Source organism: Salvelinus fontinalis, unplaced genomic scaffold (genome assembly GCF_029448725.1).
Source record: "Salvelinus fontinalis isolate EN_2023a unplaced genomic scaffold, ASM2944872v1 scaffold_1929, whole genome shotgun sequence".
NCBI classification, from domain to species: domain Eukaryota; kingdom Metazoa; phylum Chordata; class Actinopteri; order Salmoniformes; family Salmonidae; genus Salvelinus; species Salvelinus fontinalis.
The window spans coordinates 1-22500 of NW_026602138.1; the positions used below are offsets into that span (position 1 = coordinate 1).

General features: G+C 43.3%; 1 protein-coding gene, 1 long non-coding RNA gene and 2 other non-coding genes across 15 annotated transcripts; 1 reads left to right on the top strand and 3 right to left on the bottom strand.

Moving 5' to 3' along the window:
* The first annotated feature begins 6 nt into the window (after nt 1-6).
* On the top strand, nt 7-15213 carry LOC129850304 (SH3 and multiple ankyrin repeat domains protein 1-like). Of its 12 annotated transcripts, none has more exons than XM_055916776.1 (3): nt 7-7248; nt 7703-10019; nt 10397-15213. In XM_055916776.1, exons 2-3 carry the CDS (start codon nt 9055-9057, stop codon nt 10467-10469), a joined length of 1038 nt encoding a protein of 345 aa, XP_055772751.1. In that variant the 5' UTR covers nt 7-7248; nt 7703-9054; the 3' UTR covers nt 10470-15213. The 12 variants fall into 12 exon arrangements, with proteins under 12 accessions (XP_055772751.1, XP_055772752.1, XP_055772755.1 ...); XM_055916777.1 differs by having other exon boundaries at nt 7-7021; nt 7055-10019; XM_055916780.1 differs by having other exon boundaries at nt 7-6992; nt 7410-10019.
* Nucleotides 15214-15300: 87 nt separating this feature from the next.
* LOC129850305 (uncharacterized) lies at nt 15301-16778 on the bottom strand. Its single transcript, XR_008758769.1, has 4 exons — nt 16733-16778; nt 16104-16134; nt 15881-15912; nt 15301-15674 (listed from the first exon to the last, which is right to left on the bottom strand). It is a non-coding gene; the product is annotated as an uncharacterized LOC129850305 (long non-coding RNA).
* LOC129850306 (small nucleolar RNA SNORD88) lies at nt 15986-16073 on the bottom strand. The gene has a single exon (XR_008758770.1). It is a non-coding gene; the product is annotated as a small nucleolar RNA SNORD88 (small nucleolar RNA).
* On the bottom strand, nt 16218-16306 carry LOC129850307 (small nucleolar RNA SNORD88). The gene has a single exon (XR_008758771.1). It is a non-coding gene; the product is annotated as a small nucleolar RNA SNORD88 (small nucleolar RNA).
* Nucleotides 16779-22500: the final 5722 nt, after the last annotated feature.

The following is a 22500-nucleotide window of genomic DNA, read 5'->3' on the forward strand; positions in this document are numbered from 1 at the left end:
GAGTGAGTGTGTTTTACTATGTAAATTCTTCCCCATTTTTATGTCCCATGCTTTTGTCTCCGTCTGCTTTATGTCTCTCCACCAGAAACAGGTAATTGCACTCCTCCTTTCTCACACACTGTCCGTTTGACTGGACATAAAACATTTCCCCTTTCTTCAATTTACTGCCTGTGTTTCAACAGCCAGAGAAAAGAAAAGCAAGTTCCTGTCTACTCAGCACAACTTTAATAGCAATTAGCTGCTGTTAACATCCTGAGCCTCATATTGATAGCCAATCTAACAATGTTCATCTTCAGGTGTAGGCTACTAGTGAATAGTGGTGGTGAGGTTGGGTAACGTGTTATGAATAGTGGTGGTGAGGTTGGGTAATGTGTTATGAATAGTGGTGGTGAGGTTAATGTGTTATGAATAGTGGTGGTGAGGTTGGGTAACGTGTTATGAATAGCGGTGGTGAGGTTGGGTAACGTGTTATGAATAGTGGTGGTGAGGTTAATGTGTTATGAATAGTGGTGGTGAGGTTGGGTAACGTGTTATGAATAGCGATGGTGAGGTTGGGTAATGTGTTATGAATAGCGATGGTGAGGTTGGGTAACGTGTTATGAATAGTGGTGGTGAGGTTGGGTAACGTGTTATGAATAGTGGTGGTGAGGTTGGGTAATGTGTTATGAATAGCGGTGGTGAGGTTGGGTAACGTGTTATGAATAGTGGTGGTGAGGTTGGGTAATGTGTTATGAATAGTGGTGGTGAGGTTGGGTAATGTGTTATGAATAGTGGTGGTGAGGTTGGGTAATGTGTTATGAATAGTGGTGGTGAGGTTGGGTAACGTGTTATGAATAGTGGTGGTGAGGTTGGGTAACGTGTTATGAATAGTGGTGGTGAGGTTGGGTAACGTGTTATGAATAGTGGTGGTGAGGTTAATGTGTTATGAATAGTGGTGGTGAGGTTGGGTAATGTGTTATGAATAGTGGTGGTGAGGTTGGGTAACGTGTTATGAATAGTGGTGGTGAGGTTGGGTAACGTGTTATGAATAGTGGTGGTGAGGTTGGGTAACGTGTTATGAATAGTGGTGGTGAGGTTGGGTAACGTGTTATGAATAGTGGTGGTGAGGTTAATGTGTTATGAATAGTGGTGGTGAGGTTGGGTAATGTGTTATGAATAGTGGTGGTGAGGTTGGGTAATGTGTTATGAATAGCGGTGGTGAGGTTGGGTAATGTGTTATGAATAGCGGTGGTGAGGTTGGGTAATGTGTTATGAATAGCGGTGGTGAGGTTGGGTAACGTGTTATGAATAGTGGTGGTGAGGTTGGGTAACGTGTTATGAATAGTGGTGGTGAGGTTGGGTAACGTGTTATGAATAGTGGTGGTGAGGTTGGGTAACGTGTTATGAATAGTGGTGGTGAGGTTAATGTGTTATGAATAGTGGTGGTGAGGTTGGGTAATGTGTTATGAATAGTGGTGGTGAGGTTGGGTAACGTGTTATGAATAGTGGTGGTGAGGTTGGGTAACGTGTTATGAATAGTGGTGGTGAGGTTGGGTAATGTGTTATGAATAGTGGTGGTGAGGTTGGGTAACGTGTTATGAATAGTGGTGGTGAGGTTAATGTGTTATGAATAGTGGTGGTGAGGTTGGGTAATGTGTTATGAATAGTGGTGGTGAGGTTGGGTAATGTGTTATGAATAGTGGTGGTGAGGTTGGGTAATGTGTTATGAATAGTGGTGGTGAGGTTGGGTAACGTGTTATGAATAGTGGTGGTGAGGTTGGGTAAGGTGTTATGAATAGTGGTGGTGAGGTTGGGTAATGTGTTATGAATAGTGGTGGTGAGGTTGGGTAAGGTGTTATGAATAGCGGTGGTGAGGTTGGGTAATGTGTTATGAATAGTGGTGGTGAGGTTGGGTAACGTGTTATGAATAGTGGTGGTGAGGTTAATGTGTTATGAATAGTGGTGGTGAGGTTGGGTAAGGTGTTATGAATAGTGGTGGTGAGGTTGGGTAATGTGTTATGAATAGTGGTGGTGAGGTTGGGTAACGTGTTATGAATAGTGGTGGTGAGGTTAATGTGTTATGAATAGTGGTGGTGAGGTTGGGTAATGTGTTATGAATAGTGGTGGTGAGGTTGGGTAATGTGTTATGAATAGTGGTGGTGAGGTTGGGTAATGTGTTATGAATAGCGGTGGTGGGGTTGGGTAATGTGTTATGAATAGTGGTGGTGAGGTTAATGTGTTATGAATAGTGGTGGTGAGGTTGGGTAATGTGTTATGAATAGTGGTGGTGAGGTTGGGTAATGTGTTATGAATAGTGGTGGTGAGGTTGGGTAACGTGTTATGAATAGTGGTGGTGAGGTTGGGTAATGTGTTATGAATAGTCGTGGTGAGGTTGGGTAACGTGTTATGAATAGTGGTGGTGAGGTTGGGTAATGTGTTATGAATAGTGGTGGTGAGGTTGGGTAACGTGTTATGAATAGTGGTGGTGAATTTGGGTAACAAGTTATGAATAGCGGTGGTGAGGTTGGGTAACGTGTTATGAATAGTGGTGGTGAGGTTGGGTAATGTGTTATGAATAGTGGTGGTGAGGTTGGGTAATGTGTTATGAATAGTGGTGGTGAGGTTGGGTAAGGTGTTATGAATAGCGGTGGTGAGGTTGGGTAATGTGTTTTGAATAGTGGTGGTGAGGTTGGGTAATGTGTTATGAATAGTGGTGGTGAGGTTGGGTTACGTGTTATGAATAGTGGTGGTAAGGTTCATGTGTTATGAATAGTGGTGGTGAGGTTGGGTAATGTGTTATGAATAGTGGTGGTGAGGTTGGGTAAGGTGTTATGAATAGTGGTGGTGAGGTTGGGTAACGTGTTATGAATAGTGGTGGTGAGGTTGGGTAATGTGTTATAAATAGTGGTGGTGAGGTTGGGTAACGTGTTATGAATAGTGGTGGTGAGGTTGGGTAACGTGTTATGAATAGTGGTGGTGAGGTTGGGTAACGTGTTATGAATAGTGGTGGTGAGGTTGGGTAACGTGTTATGAATAGTGGTGGTGAGGTTGGGTAACGTGTTATGAATAGTGGTGGTGAGGTTAATGTGTTATGAATAGTGGTGGTGAGGTTGGGTAATGTGTTATGAATAGTGGTGGTGAGGTTAATGTGTTATGAATAGTGGTGGTGAGGTTGGGTAATGTGTTATGAATAGTGGTGGTGATGTTGGGTAACAAGTTATGAATAGCGGTGGTGAGGTTGGGTAATGTGTTATGAATAGCGGTGGTGAGGTTGGGTAACGTGTTATGAATAGTGGTGGTGAGGTTGGGTAATGTGTTATGAATAGTGGTGGTGAGGTTGGGTAAGGTGTTATGAATAGTGGTGGTGAGGTTGGGTAAGGTGTTATGAATAGTGGTGGTGAGGTTGGGTTATGTGTTTTGAATAGTGGTGGTGAGGTTAATGTGTTATGAATAGTGGTGGTGAGGTTGGGTAACGTGTTATTAATAGTGGTGGTGAGGTTAATGTGTTATGAATAGTGGTGGTGAGGTTGGGTAACGTGTTATGAATAGTGGTGGTGAGGTTGGGTAACGTGTTATGAATAGTGGTGGTGAGGTTGGGTAACATGTTATGAATAGTGGTGGTGAGGTTGGGTAACAAGTTATGAATAGCGGTGGTGCGGTTGGGTAATGTGTTATGAATAGTGGTGGTGAGGTTGGGTAACGTGTTATGAATAGTGGTGGTGAGGTTGGGTAATGTGTTATGAATAGTGGTGGTGAGGTTGGGTAACGTGTTATTAATAGTGGTGGTGAGGTTGGGTAAGGTGTTATGAATAGTGGTGGTGAGGTTGGGTAATGTGTTATGAATAGTGGTGGTGAGGTTGGGTAACGTGTTATGAATAGTGGTGGTGAGGTTGGGTAATGTGTTATGAATAGTGGTGGTGAGGTTGGGTAACGTGTTATGAATAGTGGTGGTGAGGTTGGGTAATGTGTTATGAATAGTGGTGGTGAGGTTGGGTAATGTGTTATGAATAGTGGTGGTGAGGTTGGGTAATGTGTTATGAATAGTGGTGGTGAGGTTGGGTAATGTGTTATGAATAGTGGTGGTGAGGTTGGGTAACGTGTTATGAATAGTGGTGGTGAGGTTAATGTGTTACGAATAGTGGTGGTGAGGTTGGGTAACGTGTTATGAATAGTGGTGGTGAGGTTGGGTAACGTGTTATGAATAGTGGTGGTGGGGTTGGGTAACGTGTTATGAATAGTGGTGGTGAGGTTGGGTAATGTGTTATGAATAGTGATGGTGAGGTTGGGTAATGTGTTATGAATAGTGGTGGTGAGGTTGGGTAACGTGTTATGAATAGTGGTGGTGAGGTTGGGTAACGTGTTATGAATAGTGGTGGTGATGTTAATGTGTTATGAATAGTGGTGGTGAGGTTGGGTAACGTGTTATGAATAGTGGTGGTGATGTTGGGTAATGTGTTATGAATAGTGGTGGTGAGGTTGGGTAACATGTTATGAATAGTGGTGGTGAGGTTGGGTAACAAGTTATGAATAGTGGTGGTGAGGTTGGGTAATGTGTTATGAATAGTGGTGGTGAGGTTGGGTAACATGTTATTAATAGTGGTGGTGAGGTTGGGTAAGGTGTTATGAATAGTGGTGGTGAGGTTGGGTAATGTGTTATGAATAGTGGTGGTGAGGTTGGGTAACGTGTTATGAATAGGGTGAGGTTGGGTAAGGTGTTATGAATAGTGGTGGTGAGGTTGGGTTATGTGTTTTGAATAGTGGTGGTGAGGTTGGGTAATGTGTTATGAATAGTGGTGGTGAGGTTGGGTTACGTGTTATGAATAGTGGTGGTAAGGTTCATGTGTTATGAATAGTGGTGGCGAGGTTGGGTAACGTGTTATGAATAGTGGTGGTGAGGTTGGGTAATGTGTTATGAATAGCGGTGGTGAGGTTGGGTAACGTGTTATGAATAGTGGTGGTGAGGTTGGGTAATGTGTTATGAATAGTGGTGGTGAGGTTGGGTAATGTGTTATGAATAGTGGTGGTGAGGTTGGGTAATGTGTTATGAATAGTGGTGGTGAGGTTGGGTAACGTGTTATGAATAGTGGTGGTGAGGTTGGGTAATGTGTTATGAATAGCGGTGGTGAGGTTGGGTAACGTGTTATGAATAGTGGTGGTGAGGTTAATGTGTTATGAATAGTGGTGGTGAGGTTGGGTAATGTGTTATGAATAGTGGTGGTGAGGTTGGGTAACGTGTTATGAATAGTGGTGGTGAGGTTGGGTAACGTGTTATGAATAGTGGTGGTGAGGTTGGGTAATGTGTTATGAATAGCGGTGGTGAGGTTGGGTAACGTGTTATGAATAGTGGTGGTGAGGTTAATGTGTTATGAATAGTGGTGGTGAGGTTGGGTAATGTGTTATGAATAGTGGTGGTGAGGTTGGGTAACGTGTTATGAATAGTGGTGGTGAGGTTGGGTAACGTGTTATGAATAGTGGTGGTGAGGTTGGGTAATGTGTTATGAATAGTGGTGGTGAGGTTGGGTAACGTGTTATGAATAGTGGTGGTGAGGTTAATGTGTTATGAATAGTGGTGGTGAGGTTGGGTAATGTGTTATGAATAGTGGTGGTGAGGTTGGGTAATGTGTTATGAATAGTGGTGGTGAGGTTGGGTAATGTGTTATGAATAGTGGTGGTGAGGTTGGGTAACGTGTTATGAATAGTGGTGGTGAGGTTGGGTAAGGTGTTATGAATAGTGGTGGTGAGGTTGGGTAATGTGTTATGAATAGTGGTGGTGAGGTTGGGTAAGGTGTTATGAATAGCGGTGGTGAGGTTGGGTAATGTGTTATGAATAGTGGTGGTGAGGTTGGGTAACGTGTTATGAATAGTGGTGGTGAGGTTAATGTGTTATGAATAGTGGTGGTGAGGTTGGGTAAGGTGTTATGAATAGTGGTGGTGAGGTTGGGTAATGTGTTATGAATAGTGGTGGTGAGGTTGGGTAACGTGTTATGAATAGTGGTGGTGAGGTTAATGTGTTATGAATAGTGGTGGTGAGGTTGGGTAATGTGTTATGAATAGTGGTGGTGAGGTTGGGTAATGTGTTATGAATAGTGGTGGTGAGGTTGGGTAATGTGTTATGAATAGCGGTGGTGGGGTTGGGTAATGTGTTATGAATAGTGGTGGTGAGGTTAATGAGTTATGAATAGTGGTGGTGAGGTTGGGTAATGTGTTATGAATAGTGGTGGTGAGGTTGGGTAATGTGTTATGAATAGTGGTGGTGAGGTTGGGTAACGTGTTATGAATAGTGGTGGTGAGGTTGGGTAATGTGTTATGAATAGTCGTGGTGAGGTTGGGTAACGTGTTATGAATAGTGGTGGTGAGGTTGGGTAATGTGTTATGAATAGTGGTGGTGAGGTTGGGTAACGTGTTATGAATAGTGGTGGTGAATTTGGGTAACAAGTTATGAATAGCGGTGGTGAGGTTGGGTAACGTGTTATGAATAGTGGTGGTGAGGTTGGGTAATGTGTTATGAATAGTGGTGGTGAGGTTGGGTAATGTGTTATGAATAGTGGTGGTGAGGTTGGGTAAGGTGTTATGAATAGCGGTGGTGAGGTTGGGTAATGTGTTTTGAATAGTGGTGGTGAGGTTGGGTAATGTGTTATGAATAGTGGTGGTGAGGTTGGGTTACGTGTTATGAATAGTGGTGGTAAGGTTCATGTGTTATGAATAGTGGTGGTGAGGTTGGGTAATGTGTTATGAATAGTGGTGGTGAGGTTGGGTAAGGTGTTATGAATAGTGGTGGTGAGGTTGGGTAACGTGTTATGAATAGTGGTGGTGAGGTTGGGTAATGTGTTATGAATAGTGGTGGTGAGGTTGGGTAACGTGTTATGAATAGTGGTGGTGAGGTTGGGTAACGTGTTATGAATAGTGGTGGTGAGGTTGGGTAACGTGTTATGAATAGTGGTGGTGAGGTTGGGTAACGTGTTATGAATAGTGGTGGTGAGGTTGGGTAACGTGTTATGAATAGTGGTGGTGAGGTTAATGTGTTATGAATAGTGGTGGTGAGGTTGGGTAATGTGTTATGAATAGTGGTGGTGAGGTTAATGTGTTATGAATAGTGGTGGTGAGGTTGGGTAATGTGTTATGAATAGTGGTGGTGATGTTGGGTAACAAGTTATGAATAGCGGTGGTGAGGTTGGGTAATGTGTTATGAATAGCGGTGGTGAGGTTGGGTAACGTGTTATGAATAGTGGTGGTGAGGTTGGGTAATGTGTTATGAATAGTGGTGGTGAGGTTGGGTAAGGTGTTATGAATAGTGGTGGTGAGGTTGGGTAAGGTGTTATGAATAGTGGTGGTGAGGTTGGGTTATGTGTTTTGAATAGTGGTGGTGAGGTTAATGTGTTATGAATAGTGGTGGTGAGGTTGGGTAACGTGTTATTAATAGTGGTGGTGAGGTTAATGTGTTATGAATAGTGGTGGTGAGGTTGGGTAACGTGTTATGAATAGTGGTGGTGAGGTTGGGTAACGTGTTATGAATAGTGGTGGTGAGGTTGGGTAACATGTTATGAATAGTGGTGGTGAGGTTGGGTAACAAGTTATGAATAGCGGTGGTGCGGTTGGGTAATGTGTTATGAATAGTGGTGGTGAGGTTGGGTAACGTGTTATGAATAGTGGTGGTGAGGTTGGGTAATGTGTTATGAATAGTGGTGGTGAGGTTGGGTAACGTGTTATTAATAGTGGTGGTGAGGTTGGGTAAGGTGTTATGAATAGTGGTGGTGAGGTTGGGTAATGTGTTATGAATAGTGGTGGTGAGGTTGGGTAACGTGTTATGAATAGTGGTGGTGAGGTTGGGTAATGTGTTATGAATAGTGGTGGTGAGGTTGGGTAACGTGTTATGAATAGTGGTGGTGAGGTTGGGTAATGTGTTATGAATAGTGGTGGTGAGGTTGGGTAATGTGTTATGAATAGTGGTGGTGAGGTTGGGTAATGTGTTATGAATAGTGGTGGTGAGGTTGGGTAATGTGTTATGAATAGTGGTGGTGAGGTTGGGTAACGTGTTATGAATAGTGGTGGTGAGGTTAATGTGTTACGAATAGTGGTGGTGAGGTTGGGTAACGTGTTATGAATAGTGGTGGTGAGGTTGGGTAACGTGTTATGAATAGTGGTGGTGGGGTTGGGTAACGTGTTATGAATAGTGGTGGTGAGGTTGGGTAATGTGTTATGAATAGTGATGGTGAGGTTGGGTAATGTGTTATGAATAGTGGTGGTGAGGTTGGGTAACGTGTTATGAATAGTGGTGGTGAGGTTGGGTAACGTGTTATGAATAGTGGTGGTGATGTTAATGTGTTATGAATAGTGGTGGTGAGGTTGGGTAACGTGTTATGAATATTGGTGGTGATGTTGGGTAATGTGTTATGAATAGTGGTGGTGAGGTTGGGTAACATGTTATGAATAGTGGTGGTGAGGTTGGGTAACAAGTTATGAATAGTGGTGGTGAGGTTGGGTAATGTGTTATGAATAGTGGTGGTGAGGTTGGGTAACATGTTATTAATAGTGGTGGTGAGGTTGGGTAAGGTGTTATGAATAGTGGTGGTGAGGTTGGGTAATGTGTTATGAATAGTGGTGGTGAGGTTGGGTAACGTGTTATGAATAGGGTGAGGTTGGGTAAGGTGTTATGAATAGTGGTGGTGAGGTTGGGTTATGTGTTTTGAATAGTGGTGGTGAGGTTGGGTAAGGTGTTATGAATAGTGGTGGTGAGGTTGGGTTACGTGTTATGAATAGTGGTGGTAAGGTTCATGTGTTATGAATAGTGGTGGTGAGGTTGGGTAATGTGTTATGAATAGTGGTGGTGAGGTTGGGTAAGGTGTTATGAATAGTGGTGGTGAGGTTGGGTAACGTGTTATGAATAGTGGTGGTGAGGTTGGGTAACGTGTTATGAATAGTGGTGGTGAGGTTGGGTAATGTGTTATGAATAGTGGTGGTGAGGTTGGGTAACGTGTTATGAATAGTGGTGGTGAGGTTGGGTAATGTGTTATGAATAGTGGTGGTGAGGTTGGGTAACGTGTTATGAATAGTGGTGGTGAGGTTGGGTAACGTGTTATGAATAACCCCTCTATGTACCGTAGGTACAGTATGTGTCATTGTCATTCCTTCTTTTCTGTCCCTAGGTTTTCAGAAGACTCCGCCTCGGCCCTGAACCCCCCCCCAGTTCGTTCCCTGTCCCCCTCCCCTATCCACCACTCCCAGCCCGCCCTGTCCCTGTCCCCCACCCCTTCCTCCCAGTACCCCAACTGGAACCGTCCCCCGTCCCCCCAGCCCCCTGTGGCTGCCGTACAGCCCCCTTCACGCTCCCACTCCCCCCTGTCCTCCCCCACCTACTCCCCTTATCCCACCTCCCCTAAACACCGGCCTGTGTATCGTACCAAAGCCCTGGAGTTCCAGTTCATTCCAAGTAGAGAGTCTAGGAAGGCAGAGTCCCACCACCTGCAGCGTAGGAGAGCCCCAAGTCCCCTCATCTCCCCCTCAGAGAGGCCCAAACTGGGTCCACCCCGCCCCTCCTCCCTCCCCCTCCTCCCCACCACACCCCTCTACAGCAGCCTCTACGAGCTCCGTGGCTCTATGACCCCGCCCTCGCCCGCTAACCACATGGGGGACCCCTACTTCTCCCCCTCCCCTCCTCTCTTCGCCCCCTCTGGCGCCCCTCCTCCCCCAAACGCCTCCCTGTTGGTGTCTCGCTCGCTCTCCCCCACACACTTTTTATCTGGTAGCTCATCCCCTCCCCTTCACCCTCTCCCCGCTCCCCCCTGCCTGAGCTACCCCCACCTCCCTCCCCCATCCCCCTCCAAGCCCTTTGCCTCCAAGCCACTGCCTTATTGGACCAAATATGACGTGGCTGATTGGCTGGGATACCTGAACCTGGGCGAGCACAGGGAGCATTTCCTGGACAACGAGATCGACGGCACTCACCTGCCCTCCCTCACCAAGGAGGACTATCTGGACCTGGGGGTGACGCGCGTCGGACACCGCATGAACATCGAACGTGCTCTGAAGAGAGTGTCTGACAGGTAAGGGGAAGAGCGATGGATAGGTGAGAGGGAGCAGGGTGAGAGGATAAGAGTACAGAGATAGGCCTGTCTTGTAAAATAAACAAAGATAAAACAAATCCTATGCCAGGTTGTAAACCTCTGCCTATCCCCCTCCGTCTCTGTCCTCTCTCACCTCTCTCTTCTGTCTCTCTTGTCTCTATCCTCTCTCTCCCCTCTCTCTCTCCTGTCTCCCTCTCCTGTCTCTCTCGTCTCTTGAATTGAAATCAGGCTCAAAATTCATGAATGTGTTAATCAGATAGTATGGCACTGGGGCAGCTCTTACTCTTGTTAAAGCGTCCATTACTGGCTCAAACAAACAAAACATTATGACTTTCATCTCTCTTTTCTTTCCCAAGGCTCTCCAGCTCTCCTTTTCCCATTTCTGCTCTGTCACCACGAGGAAGAAGGGATGATGGGAGTCGGAGTTGAGAAGAGAAAGAGAAAGGAGGGGGGATGGAGTCAGTGAGGGAACAGGAGAGAGAGAGAGGCCACAACTGCTGCTATCCATGATGGATTCATACAACAAACGCAGAGGACCTGATTTCACCCAGAGGGAGGACCAATCAGGAAAAGAGAGGGGAAATGAGGGATGGAAAAAGGGCTGACCAATGCCTGGTACTCAGGGCCTGGTAGCTGACTCACACAGATCCACTCGCATGCACACAAATACAGTAACACACACAAGCACTGACTCTGTCAACACACACACACAAACACTACGAGGATGGAATGACAATGTAGATTGAGGCAACAAATAACAATAGGAGTAAAATAGTGACAAAATTTAGCCCAAAATATTGAGAGAAACAATCAAATGTTGTTTAGCTTTTTCATCAGTTCCTAGTGTTGTCGGGGAAAGAGAGAACGAGGATTGTCCTCATTATTAACACTAGTTAGTGCTTTCTCCTCCGTGTAGCTCTAGTTCCTCCTCTCTACCCTAGGGTTAGGTAGCTCCTCCTCTCTAACCAAGGGTTAGTTAGCTGTCTAGCTCCTCCTCTCTACCCTAGGGTTAGGTAGCTCCTCCTCTCTAACCAAGGGTTAGTTAGCTGTCTAGCTCCTCCTCTCTACCCTAGGGTTAGGTAGCTTCTCCTCTCTACCCTAGGGTTAGTTAGCTGTCTAGCTCCTCCTCTCTACCCTAGGGTTAGTTAGCTGTCTAGCTCCTCCTCTCTACCCTAGGGTTAGTTAGCTATCTAGCTCCTCCTCTCTACCCTAGGGTTAGTTAGCTGTCTAGCTCCTCCTCTCTACCCTAGGGTTAGTTAGCTGTCTAGCTCCTCCTCTCTACCCTAGGGTTAGTTAGCTGTCTAGCTCCTCCTCTCTACCCTAGGGTTAGTTAGCTGTCTAGCTCCTCCTCTCTACCCTAGAGTTAGTTAGCTGTCTAGCTCCTCCTCTCTACCCTAGGGTAAGGATTAGGTACAGTAGCTGTCTTGCTTGACTGTTGTTGGCTCCATAGCTGGCTGTTCAGATGTGTTCAGTTTCAGTAGAGACTCCCCTTACAGTTAGTGGAGTGCAGTTAATGAAAACCTGTGTGAGTGAATAGAAATGTTAAGAGCTCTTTGTCTGAGTGAATGTCATTGCTGGAGCGATTTATTGGGATGAATATTCATGTCCATATTCTGTAGTTCAGAATATGGGCATGAATGAGACAAGGTGGCAGCCTACATGCATGTCTTGGGTAATGTCGTAGCGGAGCCCCTATCTGTTGGACTGAATGATATGACTGGTCCCCTGTTGGAAAGAGCTTGACGGGTAAATCGTCACTTGACTGTAGTGGCTGTGTCTGGAGGAAACCTGTCTGTATGACTGTGTGTGATTGGTTGTCAGTTTTTACCTCACCAATGGGATGGCTCCATGCTCACTGAAGGCCCTTCGATAAGGACCTGTAAACACATTCTATTTCTCTATAGCTTCTTTATCATCTTAAGTCTTATAACGGCATATTATATACAGACTGGTCACTGTATTACAAATCTGTAGCAAAAATAAGTGCCCAGACCAACAGCATAGAAACAAACACACAGACATGTACATCCTCTCACTCAATAACACAGATCACTATACTGACCAATATAGAAATGCACACTTACAAATGCTCATGTATGTAATGTACACACATATTCACATTCTCTCACACACACACAGAGTTTGTGTTAGTATTAATGGGACACCTTAAATATATTTGTTTGGATCCAAGATGTATCTGATACTAAAAGGGACTGTGATTTCAGAGATGGAGGGAATACGTGACATAAACAGTATCTCATTGAAGATTGACTCCATTTATACGAAAGACTTTCGAAGCATCGAAGCAACTGCTATTCAACCGCTCTAAAGTTCTCTGTGCAAGGAGACTGAAAAGGAGAGGGGAGGGAAAGAGAAACAAACTGCCAAATCTTCCTCTTTCCCACCCAATCCCCCCACTCCTTCCAGAAACTCTTTCTACAGAAGCATGAGAACATGAACGGAGGCCCAAATGAGTGGGAGGAGAGATATGTTCTGTTTTAATACTACAATTGTTCTTACAACAATTTTTTTTTTACTTAAAATGGGTCTGGAATACTGCTATTGATATGAAGAGAATTATTGTTACTATTATCATTACTATCATCGTCCTTACTGTTATAAGGTGAAGTTCCCCGTTCTGCCTTTCATGGCTGAGGTGGCGCTCTTGCATTTTAGGCAATGTATTTTCATAATTTTGCCAGTAGTGTTAGTCGATATAATCCTATAAAATTGTTGAGATTCATGACTGTAGGTCAAAGTATGACACCATGGTGTCTAACAATTTAAAATGTATATAAATATAAAACTATATTGTTACTTCCAAAAATACAGAAAAAACATTTATTTCTTTTGATGTACAAAATGCTTTACATATCAAGGCTTTTGTCTAGTCATAAAAACACCACATTTCCTTTGCGCTCTTGTTTTAGTATAATATTTTGAAATTAAGGTTTGACTGATGTATGCTTCAGATTGACATTGAGGCCTAGATTCAATCCGGAGGGTGGAAGAGCCGCGTTATAGCACGATTGGCATTTAAAGACAATGTTCCCGCATTCGCGGAGACTGCATTCACAGTAAACACTGCATTTGTCGGCTCAATTGGAAATGACCTCTCAATGTCAATTGCGCTATAACGAGGATATTCCGCGTTCTGGGTTGAATCTAGCCCTAAATATATTTTTATGCAAGAATTCCTCTGCCATCCAAGCTTCCTCTCAAGTTGAGGCAGTGTCTGTGTATAAAGCTGTGAATTAACGTATCACTTTAAACCTCACTGTGTGGAAGCCAAAGTTAGATTCACTACATTGTCATTATTCACATTTTATGCAGATCAAGATGTAGCTATTGTGCCCTGGAAATGGCCACGAGACAAATGTTATTGTGAAAAAGATGCATATAATTATTCACATCAAATGTTTCTATTTTGTACATTTCAAGTCATTATGGATCATTAAAGTAGTATTTTATTTATTGATATTTCATTGTTTATCTATCTCCTCATTTAAACATGAATTTATGTCAGGGCTATTCAACCGGGGGTCCGCAAAACCCACAAAACAAAACGTGATTTTTATATCACTACCAATAACAGAATAAACATTTTGAATTACATACCTACAGTGGAGAATATCTTCTTTATAATTATGTCAACTTTCATCAACTCCTAATATAGAGCAAATTACACTCATTGAAGCCAATAATGACACGAGTGTCTGACATAGGCTTTGAAACAGCACACGTGTATAAGTTTCCAGTGTGGCAGTGCTGCTGGAAATATTTCTTGACTTGGACATACATTTTTGGCAACACATGGCAAACCTTTGTTTAACTAGCTAAACAGTTGTTCTTAGTGAAAGTGTTTAAATGACCTTTCTAGGTAATAGGCTGTGTTAGTTTACACACTTCCTCTTCCAATTGTGGGGAGTTCAAAATAATGACAAATTATCTACCAAATCTATTTTTAAATGTTGATTACTTCACCATTCCATTGTCAATCACCTGATGAGAAAATGTATGATGGGGTCCCTGGGTCGCCCGTTTGCACGGGAGGGGCTCCCTGAGCAAGGAAAGGTTAAATACCCCTGATTTGTCATTTCACAGGAATTATACTATTAACCTATTTTCACCTTGCATTTACAGTTGGATTGGGTGCTATCAGTTGAAAGTCTCTTTTCTCCATCACTAAAATCAAATAAGGGCTCTTCCATTTTCTCTATTTACTACTAGACACCATATTGGAGTCCTAAAACACACCCCAGCAGTGGGAGGGTATTGGCAGGTTACATGCATGAGTGCTTTCCATCTCACTCTGGAGGAATGTGAGGCCTTCAGATCCTTGTCCTTATGCCCACACGCTACACACGTCAGCTGTTTACACAGGCAGAACAATGCAGTACTTCACTTGTTTTTTTTGACAGATCTGAAAAAAAGTGATTTGTCAAATGACCAATTAGTGGGAAAAATATCAGAATTGGGCTGCCTGTGTAGACCGCCTTACATGAGCAGAGTTCAGGATGGGGAATGATGTTTGTGATATAGCAATAAGGACGATGAAAATAATGCTCATCCCAATTATGGTTTAAGATGTAAGAAATCTTACCCTTAAGTTCTAAAGAATCTGTCTTCCAAATGAAGGTACAATGTTATTTAACTGAAGTGCTTTCTGTACCGCTCGCTCCATTCCCTATGGAAGACCTCTGTTCTGCATGTCCTCCAGGCATCAACTCCCTGCAGAAAGCCCCCTACACAGCTGCTGCACTGTGAGAGACTATGTACTGTTCAGCTGGTTTACAGTCACTGCATTATGCAATGGGTTCATTATCACATTCCTCTTAGAATAAGGTATGAATGCCTGTCCCTGCTGCTATGACAACCTTACCATTTACTAGTGTTGGGTAAATGTGGCAGTGACAAACTTCTTTTGCAGTGTTTTTCACCACCATCTCATAGCAGGATTCAAGAGGTGTATAATTACGCTGTCAGGATCTGGCTGTATAGAAAGCACCATCTTGTTTAAGAGAATATTTTAAACTGATGAGAAGTATGAGCAGATGAACAGTAACTTACAGAATGTGATACACGTATGCACATTCATATAAACATAAATATATGAATGTCAAATGTTAAGAGATTAATAAAATATAATTATAATAAAGATCCAGAAATAAAATTGAGTGGTCATTTATTCCATGTACAAATAAATTGACCATTTGCATGGGGGAGCTCACCAGTAAAGTTAAAAAGACATGACCCAGAGTATCTGATAAAAATATTTTAATGTTTCAGACTTACATAACAATCAGGAACATTAATAAAGAATCTCACTTAGGTCAGCACATTTCCATTGATGAGTCAGCCCTTGTATTAACAATTCTTCCCACATCTACAGAATTATTAGCAAAAGGGATATTGTTTCGCAATCTTGATCATGTTGGGGAAATAATCCTTATTGCTTTGATAAATTGGTGAGCTGGTTGATTGAAACAAATAAAGGGACTGAAGTGACACCAGCTGGATAATGCTGGAAATACAGGTAAAACAGTGCCTCGTGCAAAACACAGGCCCCTAAGTTATCCATTGAAGATCTCACCCCATGTTAATCACCACTCATCTTCTGTGGAGGTCCAAGATCTGCATGAAAAAAGTGATAGAAAACTGTCTGAAAATAGTTACATCCCAACCTACAAGGATCCTATGGGATTAATTATCAGACTCAAGCCTGTCAGAGCCAAGAGCACCTTATCGCCACAGATATTCAGAGCCCAGTGCAAAACGTCACAGGAGAAAGACATTAAAACAAGGATTCAATTTTAGTAATATTAGTACTTAAAGCTCACCTTGTAGTTTGGTATCGACTTAGCCTTGTCACCTTTGGGGAAAATAAGTTCCATTAGGACAATAATCAATGAATATTAATAAAAATCTACAAGACTCAGACTAACATTATCCTCAGACTCAGGCCTGTCAGAGCCAGAGAGCACTTTTTCGCCACAGAAATTCAGAGCCCAGTGCAAAACATCATAGGAAAACAAAGTACATATGAAAGAAAACCAGACTCACCTTGTGGATTGTTCTCTGACAGCCTCGTAACCTTTGGACAATAGAAAAAGACTACCATAAGGACAATATCTGCAACGGGCAATCAAGCAGACAAGACTAACTACAGTAGACGCGAGCATCCTCAGACTCTGGCCTGTCAGAGCCAGAGAGCACTTTTATCGCCACAGAGTTTCAGAGCCCAGTGCAAAACATCATAGGAGAGGTTTCAGACAACGTGCCAGACACCGCAATGCCCCAGGTAACTTGCTAGCTAAGCAGTGTCCATAGAAAGGTTCACCCTCTTGGGTATTGGCAAATATATCTCGTTTTGATTTAGCCTAACACTTGATTTGCCTGAAGTAGAAATTATAAATTGAAAGTTTCATACAAACGTTTAAGTAGCTATAGCTAACTACTTAGCCAACATGAGCTTCCTGCTGACGTTCTACAATTAGCCTACATTTACATTTACATTTAAGTCATTTAGCAGACGCTCTTATCCAGAGCGACTACTTTGCTAGCAAGCTGCTAACGTTAACTAGCCACATCGAGGGAATTCGTCTACTGTCTAACTAAATAAAACATGACTGCTGAGGAAAGGAACTATCTAGCTATATCGTTTAGACGAAAATTTCCAGCTTTACACTCACCAAGCCACGTGCTGCCCCTCCAATTTAACCTTAGGAAAAGGCTGACCCACCAAAATGGCCGGTTTTATATGTCATTTCTGGGAGGACCAAAGAATAGGACCCCATTTTTTTGGCTGCCTATCGTAGGCGCCTTAAGTAAATACATTCACCTTGTTTAGAATTAACAACTTGAAGTCGAACTATGAAATAAAATGTATTTAAAGTGTATTATATGCATATTTAATTTGTTAACTACTTGCAACATTTTGTCTTGGATAAGATAACCATTGGAGAGGCAATACATGCCAAAGCATACATGATTAATTGGTAAAAAGAACATGTAATTAGGATACTTTATTGCCAGAGTTACCATTATACACTTCAGTATAATACACTTCAGTATAATGGTAACGTTGTGTGAGTGGTTCTACTTTTGGAAGCATAATGTGTGGATTGATAATACTGTATTTCCCCTCAATGACAGACCAATGTTTTAGGTTCAGAATCATTTGGGATGAGCAACAAGTATTAAACATAGTAATCAAAACTGTTTAAATTCAAATTTAGTCAAAGTACTGAACCATGACAATAACATGAGCTTGAATGCCACACCTGCATTGCAGAGTCACTGTGTCAGCAGCTCAACTGTCACATTTTTTAAACGACAAGTCCTGGCAAGGCAGAACAGAGAAGTGTAGCAAAGCATTAGGCATGAGATCATAAGGTATGTGAGTGACTGCTGTTGGTAATATGGCCTCCTATTCATCTCCAGAGATCCCCAGCTTTAAAGTAAAACACACATTCTCTCTCTCTCTCTCTCTCTCTCTCTCTCTCTCTCCTTTCTCTCTCTCTCTCTCCCCTCTCTCTCTCTCTCTCTCTCTCTCTCTCTCTCTCTCTCTCCTCTCTCTCTCTCTCTCTCTCTCTCTCTCTCTCACACACACACTCAGATGCACACACACTCACACACTGGATGTCCTCACCAGCTGTGGCAGACCCCCAAACACACTTGGGGAATGTATAGAGGAGTGGCAAGGGGGACGTATAGGGGGTGGAATTTTGTTCTTCTTATCTTTGACTATATAATATGTGATTCTGTGGCTTGTGTAGTGGTATTTAACAACATACATACACATACATACATATAGTTATATGACAAAACCTTAGGCTCTATATAGCACACATACACAGTGCTCTGTAACAGTCCTAGTCAAAGGTTGCTACCCCAGACCACAGGCACACATACACAGTAAAAGCCAAAAACACTGCACACTTCATTAACACTCCATGGAGAGAGAGAGAGAGAGAGAGAGAGAGAGAGGGAGAGAGAGAGGAAGAGAGAGAGAGAGAGAGAGAGAGAGAGGGAGAAAGAGAAAGAGGGAAAGAGAGCAGAAGTGGGAGGGGTGCTGTCCAGTGGTGTGGTACAAAGAGCCAGATAATTCATTTTCTGCAGCTGTTTTGAAGAGAGAGAGGGAACGGAGAAATTGGGTGAGGGAGGAGAGAGGGGAAAAAGACAGCCAACTCATCTGACACTGACAGTGGGCCAAAGAAAGGGAAGAAGAGGAAGCAAAAGCACGGTAAAAGGAGTGGAAGAGAGAGGAGAGAACTACGGAAAAAACTGAGCAGGCTAAGGGGAGAGACAGAAGGGGAGAGAGAGGAGGGTGGAGAGAAACTTAACCCAGAAAAGAAGAGCAAGTTAAAACAGTGAGGCCACCAGCAGCAGTGAACGAGTGAGAGGTAAGAAACTTTTCCATGTATTTCACTGTAACCTCGGATTTCTCTGGCTGAATTCAAACTTCATTAAGACCTGATACACTGATAGTTTACTGTACAAGTCTATTTTTGTAGTATGCATTCATATGTTACTATATATTTCCTCTAGGCGTGGGTGTATGTACTGAGTTATGTGTGACAGCCAAAGCGGGGGACAGGGGGAGGAGAGAGAGTGTATGCCAGAGGGGGTGATGGGTACTGTGGTGGGGGAAGAGAGGGTAGACAGGGGGTGAGAGAGTTGGCAGTGGGAGTATGTGCCAGGCTTGAGCATTTCAATAAGTTTCAGAAGATTTACATTTTCTGCTGTCTCTTAGGGTAGGCTATTGCAAAAGTGTTGGACTCCTCCAGAGATTTTTAATAGTTTGACTTGGACAGCACACAGACAGACAGACAGACAGACAGACAGACAGACAGACAGACAGACAGACAGACTATATTAATACACTAACAGCACACAGACAGACAGACAGACAGACAGACAGACAGACAGACAGACAGACAGAGCGACAGACAGACAGAGCGAGAGAGAGAGAGAGAGAGAGAGAGAGAAAGGATCCACACTTTCATCACAGGCCCTCACTGAAGATGGAGAATCATGTGATAACCCATGAATAGAGGCAGATACAGAATAATCACTGGATCTGATAGTGTGTCTGGCTGAGGGTGCGAGAGATAAAGATATCTGGAAAACAGACAGAGAAAGATTAGTCTTGTGACAGAGTGGGATTTGTTACATTCTCTGTAAAATGCCTTGAGAGAGGTTTTATTGTAAGCTGTTTGGGATCATGTGGGTTTGTCTTTCTAGTTTATATTTTGTGTCACTGAGCATGTGAGTCTGTCTGCAGGGCCGCCTCTAGCCTTTTTTTCTGTTTTAAAGCACATTTCCTGCAATTCTACACATTTTGTAATGACATATGCCATGTTAATATGATATCTTAATAAGAATGACTAACAAAATCAATGGGGCCCCCTGGAGTTCAGGGCCCCTGGACACGTGCCCTGTGTGTTTAGATAGATGGCTAGACTAACTACCTATTAAACAAATTGTTAGCTGACATGGCTAATTGAGTGACTATCAGTGACTGACATAACAAGAGAACAGTGGAGGCTGGTGGGAGAAGCTATAGGAGGACGGGCTCATTGTAGGAGGATGTCCTCCTATAGCTTCTCCCACAATCAATCAATCAATTTTATTTTATATAGCCCTTCGTACATCAGATAATATCTCGAAGTGCTGTACAGAAACCCAGCCTAAAACCCCAAACAGCTAGAATGCAGGTGTAGAAGCACGGTGGCTAGGAAAAACTCCCTAGAAAGGCCAAAACCTAGGAAGAAACCTAGAGAGGAACCAGGCTATGAGGGGTGGCCAGTCCTCTTCTGGCTGTGCCGGGTGGAGATTATAACAGAACTATGCCAAGATGTTCAAAAATGTTCATAAGTGACAAGCATGGTCAAATAATAATCATGAATAATTTTCAGTTGGCTTTTCATAGCTGATCATTAAGAGTTGAAAAACAACAGGTCTGGGACAGGTGGCGGTTCCATAACCGCAGGCAGAACAGCTGAAACTGGAATAGCAGCAAGGCCAGGCGGACTGGGGACAGCAAGGAGTCACCACGGGCGGCAGTCCCGACGCATGGTCCAGGGCCCAGGTCCTCCGAGAGAAAGAAAGAGAGAAGGAGAAAATTAGAGAGAGCCAAGATTTTCAAAATGTTCATAAATGACAAGCATGGTCAAATAATAATCAGGAATAAATCTCAGTTGGCTTTTCATAGCCGATCATTAAGAGTTGAAAACAGCAGGTCTGGGACAGGTAGGGGTTCCATAACCGCAGGCAGGAGAGTTGAAACTGGAATAGCAGCAAGGCCAGGCGGACTGGGGGCAGCAAGGAGTCACCACGGCCGGTAGTCCCGACGTATGGTCCTAGGGCTCAGGTCCTCCGAGAGAAAGAGAGAAGGAGAAAATTAGAGAGAGCCAAGATTTTCAAAATGTTCATAAATGACAAGCATGGTCAAATAATAATCAGGAATAAATCTCAGTTGGCTTTTCATAGCCGATCATTAAGAGTTGAAAACAGCAGGTCTGGGACAGGTAGGGGTTTCGTAACCGCAGGCAGAAACAGTTGAAACTGGAATAGCAGCAAGGCTGGGCGGACTGGGGACAGCAAGGTGTCAGCATGCCCGGTAGTCCTGACGTATGGTCCTAGGGCTCAGGTTCTCAGAGAGAAAGAGAGAACGAGAGAATTAGAGAGAGCATACTTAAATTCACACAGGACACTGGATAAGACAGGAGAAGTATTCCAGGTATAACCAACTGACCCTAGCCCCCCGACACATAAACTACTGCAGCATAAATACTGGAGACTGAGACAGGAGCGGTCAGGAGACACTGTAAGAATAAGAAGCCTCCTCTGCAGCAGAAAAACTGCTGATGTACAACCGCATTTTGAAATTGTACCTGGTGTATTCTTACTCTCAACAGTAAGTTTAGACAATTATATTTTTTGGGGCCGTGCCCGCTAGCGGCCGAGGGCCCTAAGAAACCTTCTATGTCGCTGGAACTGGCACTGTCTGTCTGAGTGCGTGTCTGTAGATTCAGGAGCATGTGAGTTTGTGTGTGTGTTGTGTGCGTATTGCATGTGTGTCTATGTTTTTATGTTTTCTCTAGGGCGAGAGGGGAAGACAAGCCCATCAGCAGAGTCACAGAGCGGGAGAGAGTAGGGAGACGGGGACAGTGAGGTGACCTTTACCCCCTGTTTATTTTGGGATGGCTCAAGTTTCAAAGCTGGGAATTGTGGGAGAGGGCATTCCATCCTTGCTGGTAGACTCAGGGCCTTAAATGCCAGGCCTCTGAGTATCTGTTTTACTGTATTATACTGATACTGTACCACGCCAGAATAACTCCCTCTCACCTAGTTATCAATCTACCCTGTACACTGTAGAAATGATACTTTGCTTTTGCAACACATTTGTCCAATTCTACACTGTAACGGAAAACTGTAATTTATACGGTAATTTGGGGTATTATCAACAACAACAAATTTGTGGGCGGGGAAATACTTGCTGTATTTCTAATGGTATTGTAAATCCAAACCACAGAGTACAGTACCATACCGTATCTTTGGAGCACCAAAAACGTTTTGACCACTAGTGGGTGCATGGTATTGTTGTTTCTGGCTCATTACCATATTTCGAGGCATGCCTTGTAAAATGCTATATTTGTTGCACCGAGAGTGAGAATGCTGTACCAATTTAACTCCTATGTGGTTACAGTGCCTCATCAATTTAAAATGTATAGGGGACAGATTGGAGTGGCAGCAAGTTGTAGCCCTATCCTGTAGTCAATGACAAAAATGCTCTCTCTGGCCTAATGGGTGGAATGTTATCAATATTTTGCATAATATGCTAATTTATCAAGATGGTTTTTTTTATGCAATGAAAATACAGTGTTTCTATGTCAAACAGTTTTGTTATATTTCAGTCTTCTGTGATTTACGTTTTAAACATTTCAACTCTATATCGGACATGGTACAGGTTTCTTCTTGTTTTTAAGCCCATAACCATGTGTGTGAGGTGTATACTTTTGTTTCAAAGTAGATTTGTTTAAGACTACCATGTGTGACCCTGATTTAGCCCACTGCAGTAAAGGTTAAACCTTAAATTTGTTGAGCATTTTGCCATGTCCTTGGTCTGTTTTGCTCTGTGGTTGCACCCAGTTTGGAAGCTTTGTTAAGGCCTCCAGAAGTGCATGTGATATAAAACACCAAATATGTGTAAACACTTTGCATACTGCAGCAGCCAACCTGCTTTCACCAATCCCTTGTAATTACAGAAAAATACTGTGAAATATAAACCCCACCCCTCAGTGAATATCATTCATTCACAGTTGAAGAGTACTTGCTTTGATACCGTATTTAAATTACAGTAGGTATGCTACAATATGAAACACAGAATTTGACTTATGACTGAGCTGCCTGTAAGTTACTGTCAAATTCACAGCAAGGCCTTTACAGTGTATCA

What these genes read in the sequence shown, in the direction of transcription:
- LOC129850304 (XM_055916776.1), top strand. Translation starts at nt 9,055, where the DNA reads ATGAATAACCCCTCTATGTACCGTAGGTACAGTATGTGTCATTGTCAT. An exon ending in CTGAAGAGAGTGTCTGACAG is followed by an intron (nt 10,020 to 10,396) that starts GTAAGGGGAAGA and finishes TTCTTTCCCAAG; the next exon opens with GCTCTCCAGCTCTCCTTTTC.